The sequence below is a fragment of the Panicum virgatum genome, chromosome 2K (assembly GCF_016808335.1).
Source record: "Panicum virgatum strain AP13 chromosome 2K, P.virgatum_v5, whole genome shotgun sequence".
NCBI lineage: Eukaryota > Viridiplantae > Streptophyta > Magnoliopsida > Poales > Poaceae > Panicum > Panicum virgatum.
In genome coordinates this window covers 8,008,771-8,019,963 of record NC_053137.1, presented here as the reverse complement: position 1 = coordinate 8,019,963, position 11,193 = coordinate 8,008,771, and the positions used below count along the sequence as shown (strand labels likewise).

The following is an 11,193-nucleotide window of genomic DNA, read 5'->3' as shown; positions in this document are numbered from 1 at the left end:
CTGTCTGAAATTAGAGCTTGTGGAAGACCATACAGTTTGTAGATGTTGTCAAAATACACTTGAGCCACCTGTAGAGCTGTATACGGATGGGACAATGGTAGGAAGTGTGCATACTTGGTAAATTTGTCAACAACTACCAGTATCACATTAAATGCTCCAGATTTGGGCAATCCTTCAATGAAATCCAAGCATGCAACTTCACATGTTCCACTTTTGCCTATTGACATGTTTCACAGGACTGCACAAATGCTGTGACAGACTGCTTCTATTGAGGCCAGGCAAACAATGATTTGACATGGTGATATGTAGCATGAATCCCTGAATGGCCCCCAACAGCACTGTTATGCAGGGCCTGAAGGATGTGATTTTGAGCCAACAAGTTATTACCAAACCACACCCTTCCTTTGAATCTAAGAATACCATCTTTCAGGTTGAAACCTTTGTCATTTTCAGGGTGGACACTTAGTTCAGTCAGCAATTGCTGTGCTTGAGGATCATCCTCATATCCTTCTTGCAGCTTGTGTAACCAAGAAGGAACACTGACTGATATGGCCGCTACAGATAGGTGCTCAGGGTGTCTAGATAATGCATCAGCTGCAGTGTTGGAAGCACCCTTCTTGTACTGAATTTTGAATTTGAGGTCCATCAACTTTAGCACAGCTTTCTGCTGAAGTTTGGTTGTGGCTTTCTGCTCAGTCAAGTAAAGCAGGCTCTTATGATCTTGTCTAATTACAAACTCCTGAGCAAGCAAATAAGGTCTCCACTTTTCTATGGCTAGAAGAATTTCCATACACTCCTTCTCATAAGTTGAGAGTGCTTGATTCCTAACACTTAGTGGTTTACTTAAATAAGAAATAGGATGGCCATCTTGCATCAGTACTGCACCAATTCCCATATCACATGCATCAGTTTCCACGACAAATGATTTCTGAAAATTTGGGACAGCTAAGACTGGAGCCTGAATCAGTGAGGTTTTCAGCAAGTTGAAAGCATCCTGAGCAGCCTGTATCCACTGAAACTGAACCCCTTTCTTCAGCAGGTTGGTTAATGTCTGCTGATCATTGCATAATGCTGAATAAATCTCCTGTAATAACTTGTTAAACCCAGAAAACCTCTGAGATCTTTCACATTCTGATGGACTGGCCAGTCAGAGATAGCTTTAACTTTAGATTGTTCCGTTGCTACACCAGCAGGAGAGATTGTATGGCCCAAGAATTCCAACTCTTGTTTAGCAAATTCACATTTAGACAGCTTTAAGAAAAATTGATGTTCTTGTAGTATCTGGAACACTTGCTATAACAAGGCAGTATGATTGTCAAGAGATGAAGTATATATGAGTATATCATCCATAAAAATCAAGACACCCTTCCTCATTAATGGGGCAAAACTCGAGTTCATGGCAGCTTGAAAGGTAGCTGGGGCATTTGTTAATCCAAAGGGCATGACTAAGAACTCATAGAGACCATGGTGAGTTTTGAATGCTGTCTTCTTCTCATCACCTGGGGTAAGTCTAATCTGATGATATCCTGACATGCAGTCAAGCTTAGTGAACCACTGTGAACTATGTAATTCGTCCAATAACTCATCTACAACTGGCATAGGGTGTTTTTCCTTGACTGTAATAATGTTGAGTTGTCTATAGTCCACGCAAAACTTCCAAGAACCATCTTTCTTTCTGACTAGCAGCACAGGAGAGGCAAAGGAACTCACACTCTTCTGAATAAGACCCTTGGATAGCATGTCATCAACTTGTTTTTCAATCTCAGTTTTCTGATGAGGGGCATATTTGTATGGTCTGACATTGATAGGTTGTGCTCCAGGCATTAGTGGTATGGAATGGTCAAATTCTCGAGATGGAGGCAATGTTGATGGTTCCTGAAACAGATGAGAGTACTGCTGAATAACAGTCTGAATACTAGATGGAATTGAAGTAGGTAGTGTTGGTGTTTTACCGGCAAGCTCTCCGAGGTATACCCCGAGGAGATTGATTGTAGGCAGGGACTCGCCTAGATCAGAACGCGATGGTGCAAGGAACATAAAGATTTAGACAGGTTCAGGCCGCCGGAGCGTAATACCCTACGTCCTGTGTGGTGGTTTGTATTGCCTCAGGTATTGTTCGATGCTTTGAGAGGGTCCCTGCCCGCTCTTATTGTTGGCGCCTACCAACGTCACCACCGAGAAGCAGCGATGACGCCCACAGACGCCAATTTGGGGTGACAGTATTTCATGAACCACGAATAAATCCGCAAGCGCATGGAATACCGCTGTAGTATTTTACCCGGGAGTATACCGGGGTGTCATTTATATTTCCGCAGGGAAGGCGGTGAGTGAAGAGATATAGACTAGTTGATGAACTTTATCTAGATTGGATATTCTCATGCATAAACAGGGGTAAGATAATAACATGGTAGGAGATAGTGTGACACACACACACAAACTACTCTCTTGGATAAATAAAAGATAAAAGATGCTCTAGGCCGGGAGCAAGGCAGAAGTCAGAGCTCAAGTCAGCTGTGCTAGGCTAGCTATATCTATACTTTCTCATTGGTTAGCTCGTCAGAGATTAAACTACACAACAACAACAGGGAGATCGCTATCAAAGCTACGGGAGGAGCTCGTACACCCCGGTGACTTTATGTACCTCCTACCCCCCATACTGAACGTGGAGGATTACTCGGGCTTGGACAGGGCTGTCACCATCTGCCGGCTACCTCTACAAACCGTGGGTACAGTTGACATTCAGCAACACTTAGCTAATCTAGACACCATGTCTACACTAGTAAGGGATATTCTAGTGTCCCACGCGGAGCCCCCACCCTCCGGATGGACAGACATCACACTAGAGCAATCATACGAATATTGGAGCAGTTGATAGAGTTCTAAGAACAAAAGACTAACCATCTCTAGCACAGGGCGATCATGCAATGCAAGCATTGAATAATAACGCAACCATAACAAGAAGCATATACTCGATAACTCAGAATATACTTCAAGCAGATATCAGTAACTATAGTCTAATTCTATTACAAACGACCGAATATTACAAGAGAGAGCTAGAGATGAACCCATACCAGAACTCTCGAGTAGATCCGGCGACTCCATGACTCCTAAACTTCTCCTAAACTCCACTAAGCCTAAAGACTATGCAAGATGAGCAAGAGAGGAGAGGTGTGAGGTGTGTGTGTTCTATTCTCCACCCCTCCTGTATTTATAGCAGGGAGCCATGGGGTGAAGCTTGCACAACCGACGTAGGGGGCCAATAGGGAGGCGCCACGTGCCCTGGTTGAGACGGTGGGGCCCATGGGCCAGGTCGGCCGACCAGGTAGGTCGGTCGGCCTGCTCAGCCCACCAACCGCCCCCAACTTCTTCTAGCAGGCTATCCTGGGCCTCCTTGTCTGATCCACGTTGGGGTTGGCCTATCTTGACTTCATTTGGATTGGTTCTTGGGCTACATTTGGTCCATTTGAGCCTGAATCAGTGCTCTGATATTTTCTGTGATTTTATATCGGGCCAAAGTGTGCTTGCAAACTGCATATTAGCTCAAAAACACAACTTACATTTTCTAAAAGGTAAAGTGTGGTTTAGGGACTTTATTGGATAAATATGCGTGTAAGAAATGTAAACTCTCATGATTTTCTGATCAAGTTGATGCCTGAAAATGGTCGTTAGTGAGCGTCAACACTTTTATATCCTGGGAGGACAGGGTTACATGAAAAGTTCTAGTCGAATACCAGTAGAGTTCTACTCCAACAAGGTCGAGTAGTTTCTATGTACATCAACTAGTCCGATAAAGAGGTAAGGGATATTCCACATACTATCCCTTACTCTAGAATATTTCACGCTTGTGAGCAGTCCCGCTACCCCGGGTCTGACAGGTAGGGACAACTGCCCAGAGACAGCAGCTATGAGATCCATCAGAGTATGATCAGTGTCAGTAATAGTCTCAGATTCAGCCAGCATTTTAATACTCCAACAAGGGACGAATGCGTAACACAAATTGTGCACCTGATATCTCCACGGCCCTCACCTGATATCTCGAAAGCTTTAGCACCTGTGAAATCCACGGATCCAGAAATTGTAGTATTTTGTTCCCAGAGTTGAAAGTTGTTGATCCAACCGATCCAACCACAAATGTTATTACTTGCTCCACATTAGTCCAACTTCCGTCCACAAATGCTATTACTTGCTCCACACCTGTGGTGCAGATACAGTGTGGAATTTCTTATCTGAAAATGAGATCGCACCAAAAAGAGAGCGGGGAAATAAAGAAACACAGGAGCTAGTACGACCCTGAGATAAGGTTAAATAACATCTTCTAGGAAAATATAGCAACTATTAAGCCTTAAGACATGATACAATGACATAGAGACATCATCTGAATAACAGCCACACTGGTTGGTAACACCGACAATAGCATGGCCCCCACGCTGGTTGGATACATCAACAATAGCTCGTTTAAATAACATCTTCTAGGAAAATATAGCAACTATTAACTCTCAAGACACGAGGCAATGATACGGAGACATCAAGTAAATAACATCTGAATCGAGCGAGTTCTAGTTAGTTTTAAAGATGTAAGAGGTTGGATACATCAACAATAGCTTGTTTAAATAACATCTTCTAGGAAAATATAGCAACTATTAACTCTCAAGACACGAGACAATGATACGGAGACATCAAGTAAATAACATCTGAATCGAGCGAGTTCTAGGAAGTTTTAAAGATGTAAGAGTAACATCAGTATCAAGGTACTCTTATGACAAAAGATACCACTTTTACAACTTAAAAGATACCACTTAAATATAGTACAGGATAACAAAGTTGAATATCTCTGAAACAAGCACAGGTTCATCACTTATACTAAAACATAATAGTTATTATTATGCTAGCCAACCTGAACTCGTTACCACACCAACCACACGTGACAACAGTGCTACACCAACTTCCAGTCATCACCTTCGTCACGTGACAACAGTGCTACGCCAACTTCCAGTCATCACCTTCGTCATCGGGGACCTCCAGCTGGTACTCAGCATACCCCTTGATGATGGACTGGTATTGCAAGTACCCATGGAACAAACGATCAACCTTATCCATGGCAGTAATAGCATCAATAGTACGTCGGTTCGTCAAATACTTATCGTAGGGGATAGGCTTGGGACGGGGCCGATTCTTCAAAAGATCAATGCACTTCTCGTCCAACCTCTGAGTCACCATCATAGTCTTCCTATCTCCACCGGGCAATTCAATGTCCTCCTTTATTGGCTCCTCCCGTTCAATCTTGACAGGGGGCTTATCCAAAATCTCAATAACCTTCTTGAGCACCCTCCTAACCTGCACCTTAGTCTTCATACCTCCACCGACTGATTCGACGATGCCCTCAATCAACACCTTATCGATCGATCCACTGCCCTCCATCTCCGCCTCCTTCGATCCACTGCCCTCCACCTGTTATGTCAGTTAACAATTTTAATTTCATTAAGAAACACAAACTAAATATAGGGAAAAAAGATAGAATTCCTTTTATTTTTCTTCAAATAAAAAAACTTTTTCACACATAAGTCACCAATTTTGCATTTCAAAAGAGGATGCATGCCCTTTTCTAGTAAAGAGTTAAAGCTATTCTGTCGATATGAGTGTTCTATATCAGATATAAATTCTACACAAGCTATTTCCAGCTTAAAAGCATTTCGAGACTGATACTAATGTAGTTATAGAAAGTCGGACTTAAACAGTTTAGCTAAATGGGAGAAGTCATTGAAATAAATATTTTATTTTCCTTTACCTATTCCCATCTATCTATCCTTCTTGGATTCAAAAGAAGCACTCTGAAACCAAAAAAAAAGAAAAGAAAAAGAAATACCTCGTTCGATCTCTTAGCCTTCTTCTTCGACGATCCGCTGCCTTCCTTATCATCGCCCTTGGCCTTCTTCTTCTCCTTCGATCTGCTGCCTTCCTTATCATCGCCCTTGGCCTTCTTCTTCTCCTTCGATCCGCTGCTAGATCTCTTGCCCTCCTCCCTCGATCGCTTCAACTTGTGCTCCGACGATTTGGCGTCTGCCACCATCGCCTCGTCCTCCGTCGAAATCTCCTTCCCGCCATCCGACCAAAGGAGGGCCACGAACTCGCTGACCTCCTCCCTCGAGCTCTTCGATCCGGCCTTGGATCTAGGGTCCGCTACCATCATCATCGCCTTGTCCTCCTCATCGGGCCTGGGCTTCTTCGCTAACAGCGAACAGAAGCGAGTCGGGCACAGCTCTAACGGCGAACCGGAGCAAGCCGGGCACCTCTTGGTCTCCACCAGGATCCTCCTCCTCCTCTGCAAAATCTGCCGCTGCTTCCTGGTCGCCTCAGCCGGCTCCACCATCTGGAGGGGCCCGTGTAGTAGCACCGCCCTCAGCATGTCCCGCATCTTCTCGGCTTCCGCCACCACCTCCTCGTCAGGGTTAGGTTTGCGCTTGTTCCTCAACACAAATCCGGAGCAAGTGGAACACATGACCATCTCTGGTAACCTCCGCTTCGTCCCACCCCCGTTCTCCATCGCCCTCCACTCACCCCCGTTCTCCATCGCCGTCCACTCGCCCCAATTCTCCATCGCCCTCCTCTCACCCCTTTTGCGGCGGCTGCGGCTGCGGCTGGCTTAGATAGACCAAGGAGAAGAGGCGGAAAGGGAGCCCCCGATATATATATATATATATATATATATATATATATATATATATATATATATATATATATATATATATATGATTCCCTCCGCAAACCCTAGGTGCCAAATGGGCCAACAAGCCCAACTCGAGCCAACTCGCCCTCGCCACGGTGGGGCAACGAAACGGACCAGCCGTCTAGAGGTGAGCGGCGAAGTGGATATAAGTTTTTTTTTAAATGATGAAAATAATTGGGTCATATCGGTAGGCAGTGGACCCTTGCCGGGTCGATAGATAAGCTGGGCTGATCCAGAGTATGAGGCCGGACTGGGCTAGATGGGGAGGAAGGTGGAGGTGGGCTAGGCCTGAGGTGGTCGACGGGCCAACGCTGCTGGGCTTTGGGGGAAACGAGGCAGGGCGGGCCGGCTAGCTAGGTGGGCCGCGTGGTCAGAAGAGGGAGTTGGGCTGGATTGGAATAGAAAAAGAGAAAGGATTTTACCTTTTATGACTTGCCAATTTGAATCAAGGAATTGAGAGAGAGGTAAAAGGGATTTGTGAGAAATTTGAGATGAATTCACAACTGAGTTGAGAGGAATTTATAAAATGGTTGGAGGAAAAGGAAAACGTATTTTTCCTTCTATGACTTTTGAATTTGAACCGAGAATCTTGAGAAAGATGCAAAGGGGGATTGATCGAGATGATTCACGAGAGAGTTTGACGGGAATTCAAATAGATGGATACTCTTACTTTTATGAATTTATTATGCCTCCAGGAATTTGAGAGAGGATCGAGAGGTATACGATGGGAAAAAGGAAAAGGAAATTTTCATTTTAAGACTCAGGGAATTCGGGAGGGATTAGAGATGAGAGAATCAACAAGGATTGAGAGCAAGTTGCTACGGATTTGTGCACTCAGACACAAAACACTAAATCAACTAAAGAACTCCGGCACACTCCTACAAACAATTCTACAACGTTTGTTAGTGGTTCGACTTAGGTCTTGACCTAGCGACTATATGATTCACACATTTGCAGGACGAATTTTTAAAAGTTTGGATTTTTGGCTTGCATAGACCCTCCGTTCCTTCGTCCCGCCGCTCGCTAGGCCGTACGACGGTTCCGCATCCCCCGTCCGATCTCAACGGCCCCTGCCAAATCTACCCTACCGCACGCCGCACCCCCGCACGCACGCACCACTCCTTCCCCGTCCCGGCCGCCGCACCACTCCTTCCCCGTCCCCGCCGCTGCGTACCCGGCATCCCCGACGAATCCGCCGCCGCCGCCCGCACCGTCCCGGCCGCCGTACCGCTCCGTCCCCGTCCCCGCCGCTGCGTCCCCGGCGTCCCTGACGAATCCGCCGCCGCCATCCGCACCGTCCCGGCCACCGTACCGTCCGCACCATCCCGGCCACCGTACCGTCCACCTGCGTCCCTGTCGGATCCGCCGGTCCGCGCCGTCCCCGGCGGATCCGCCGCCACCGTCCGCAACGTCCTCCTGCGTCCCCAGCCGGAGGTGTTGGACAAGATCAATCAGTTTGATCATTTTTTGTCCGCGAGCGGCTCCAGGAGGTGACCCTCATCTCCGCGTACAGGCTCGAGCCTCCTCCGATCTGCCGTCCGGAGGGCTATAGCGAGGATTGGGCGTGCGTCGCCACCACCCTCGCAGTGCCCGCCGCGGGCGCGCGTGCTCGCCAAATCCGGCGGGGAAGACGGCACAATAGTTGAGCTAGCTGGCGGCCGGGTGGTGGGCTCACTCTTCCGGTGCCGTTTTCGGCAATAATGCCACCTGCAGTGCTGCAATGGAGGCACCGGCAATGACGCGTTATTGGAGTGCAGCGGCCAGCAGGGTTTTATCCTGCCCCTGGCAGTGATGCAAGACCAGATGTTCGTGGTGATGTCCACCATTGGCCGGGCTGCGGTCCATGTTGTTCTGGCTTGCTCCATGAGATCGACGCGCTCGTCCGACCCGAGGTATAGAGTCATTCTTGGGCTATCTTGAATACTGTCCTTAACTATTGTTTCGTTGTGCCAAAGTGTCACCTCGTGCTGGTGCTGCAGACTGAGAGGAAATGTAGACTAGCTGTTCGAGGAAATGCCTGTGTAGCCGTCAGCATATATTTGTTGATTGAAAAGTTCATTTATTGATGGTGCCCAGTGCCAGTGCCAGTGCCCTTCTTCATGACGGGCATCAGCTCTGTGAGTGAGATTGCTCTCACTGCATGCAGCATTATGATAAATCAATGGTGTGTTCAAAGTGTGCATCTTTCTGAAATTTGTTGTGCTACTTCTTATCTGAAGAAACTTTAGAAATTCTGTACAAGAATAGTTTTTACTCGATGGCTTTGTAATGTCATTGAAGTGGATGACAAGCACTTTCGTTCTGTATATTTCCTTCTTCACGTGTTCAAAACATAAATAGTCCAGTTATGCTATATATTTTTTTCGGAAGTAGCATGTTCAAGTTATGCTATTTTTTTTCTTCTAAAGTAGCATGTTCAAGGCGACATTTGTTTAGTTCCTATGTGTTTGTTGGATAACTCATTTGTGTTCTATTGGACCCTTACAGGTTTAGAAATAATTAACTACAAAAACCTTAACCGAGGTGGTCAAAAAACATTAAACCGCCTCGGAGCAAAGGCCACGGTTAATCGTGGCATTAACCGAGGCGGTTGCGAAAACTGCCTCGATTAATCAAATAAAAAAATGAAAAACCCCTGAATAGGCCCGCCAAGCCCATCTAGGGCCCGCCGAACAGGGTCGTGGTCGCCGCCGCCGCTCGCGCCGTCACCGGGGGAGGCCAGAGCTGCCGCTCGTACCGTCGCCGGGGAGGCCGGATCCGGACCATGCTTGTCAGATCCGGCCCCTGCTCGCCGGGTTAGGCCGCGGCCCCCGCCGCGAGCCCCCGCCGCCGCGGCCCCCGGAGGCCGCCCCCCATGCCGCGGGCCCCTGCCGCCGCCGCACCGCTGCCGTCGTTTGGCCCCGCCGTGGGCCGCCGCCGCTCGGCCCCGCCGTGGCCACCGGAGGCCGCCCCGTGCCGCGGGCCCCCTGCCGTCGCAGGAGGCCGCCGCCGAGGGTGCAAGGGGGGAGGGAGCGGCGCCGCCGCCGCACCGCTGCCGCCGCTCGGCCCCGCCCCGCCGCAGCCTGCCGCCCGCCGAATAGGGTAGCAGGAGCTGGCATTGGCTCCTGCGCTAGCGCTGAGCAGGGCAGCTGGGCAAGGAGATAAGGGAGAGAGAGAGAGATAGAGTTAGGGTTTTGAAGTATAAAGTACATATATATGTATTTGTAATTGGGATTTTTGGGCTATTGGGTTGGGCCTGATTAACCAAGACGGTTATTTTTTTATTAACCGAGGCGGTTCGAAAAACCGCCTCGCAAAATAGATAACCGAGGCGGTCAATTTAAGGAAAACCGCCTCAGTTAATAAAAAATAACCGTCTCATTTAATCGGAGGCATTAACCGAGGTGGTTATTTTTTCTGTCCGCCTAGGAGGTGCTAAAAAAAGGTCGCGGTAAATCATTTTTTGTAGTAGTGTTTGATCCTAACATTTATCCGAGACTTAAGAAAATGAAGCAGTGATTACTTTTATATCAAAGTTAGTTTGTTCAGCTGTTCATATTATGTTACTGACTTGTAATATTTTTAATTGTCAATTTTCTTGTCGCTGACACATGGCAAGTCTCATGGTTGCGTTGATCCAGACATCTGAAAAGCACTATTATGTTGGTCTTCTAATTGAGTGTTGTGCACCAGATAGCTATCATGCTTGTCTGGTTGCAAGATGAAGTCATGGAGATGATTATTTATGTTTGACTACAGCATCGTTGCTACAGGTATCAGAAAATTCTCCTTCTCTTCAAAGTGGATCATGAGTTGTTCATGATCTAACGCAAGGTGTATTTGCAGCTAATAAGTCTCAGTCGATCGTTATTGCAGTTTCAGACTGGTTTTATGATATTTTTTCTATAGATTAATTTGAGATATGCATTTAATTAGTGATTTGTTATAGCATTGGAAACTAGGATATTCTGTAGTAATGCTAAACTTAATTCAAGCAGTAAAGCTCACACCATCTTGTGGTGGGCTGGACGTGCTGGTCATGGGTTTCGGTAGCATTGTGGCCACCCACCACGTTAGCAGAGGGGTTGCGCCTGACGCCGCGAACAATAGAGAGGAATACTTTGTGCACCCATATGCCACGCTTCAATGGTTCTAAGTCCGCACCCTCAAGCACGAGGTAATCCTCTATTATGCTTCCCGAACTAGCCTTGGAATGTTAGTTGTGATGAGGATTTTGTGAGTTAGTTTTCTGTTTGTTATTCTATTTCTAAATATATATAGAGATTGAATGGTGCTGAAATTTAAAGCACAGGGCACCAATTGCCATACTGAATTTTGCCAAAAGGCCAAGGGGAAGGCAAATAGCATATTGGCAATTCAATTGAGTCGCACCATCATAAATCACTGTTTCTACCCAATTTTAATGTCTGTTGTAAAACTAAGCTCCTCTATGTCCATTTTACATGTACATTTGTATCTAACTCATTTTA

The 11,193-nt window shown here is 46.8% G+C and overlaps 1 protein-coding gene and 1 long non-coding RNA gene across 4 annotated transcripts; one reads left to right on the top strand and one right to left on the bottom strand.

Moving 5' to 3' along the window:
• Positions 1-4,032: 4,032 nt before the first annotated feature.
• Positions 4,033-6,566, bottom strand: LOC120664695. 3 transcript variants are annotated; one of them, XM_039944003.1, is made up of 5 exons: positions 6,013-6,566; positions 5,864-5,904; positions 4,970-5,448; positions 4,895-4,925; positions 4,089-4,194 (listed from the first exon to the last, which is right to left on the bottom strand). In XM_039944003.1, the coding sequence occupies exons 1-3, from the start codon at positions 6,539-6,541 to the stop codon at positions 4,978-4,980; spliced, it is 1,041 nt and encodes a 346-aa protein (XP_039799937.1). In that variant the 5' UTR covers positions 6,542-6,566; the 3' UTR covers positions 4,089-4,194; positions 4,895-4,925; positions 4,970-4,977. The 3 variants fall into 3 exon arrangements, with proteins under 3 accessions (XP_039799945.1, XP_039799937.1, XP_039799932.1); XM_039943998.1 differs by having other exon boundaries at positions 4,895-4,942; positions 4,987-5,448; XM_039944011.1 differs by lacking the exon at positions 4,895-4,925 and having other exon boundaries at positions 4,033-4,194; positions 4,957-5,448.
• A 1,160-nt stretch (positions 6,567-7,726) lies between these two features.
• On the top strand, positions 7,727-9,110 carry LOC120664691. The gene is made up of 2 exons (XR_005670982.1): positions 7,727-8,616; positions 8,704-9,110. It is a non-coding gene; the product is annotated as an uncharacterized LOC120664691 (long non-coding RNA).
• The last annotated feature ends 2,083 nt before the right edge of the window (positions 9,111-11,193 follow it).

Excerpts from the sequence above, each read along its gene's own strand:
- LOC120664695 (XM_039944011.1), bottom strand. The coding sequence starts at position 6,541 with ATGGAGAACGGGGGTGGGACGAAGCGGAGGTTACCAGAGATGGTCATG. Across the intron at positions 5,905-6,012 it reads GAAGCGATCGAGGGAGGAGG|GCAGCGGATCGTCGAAGAAG; the intron begins GCAAGAGATCTA and ends ATGATAAGGAAG. Across the intron at positions 5,449-5,863 it reads AGGCTAAGAGATCGAACGAG|GTGGAGGGCAGTGGATCGAA; the intron begins GTATTTCTTTTT and ends CTGACATAACAG.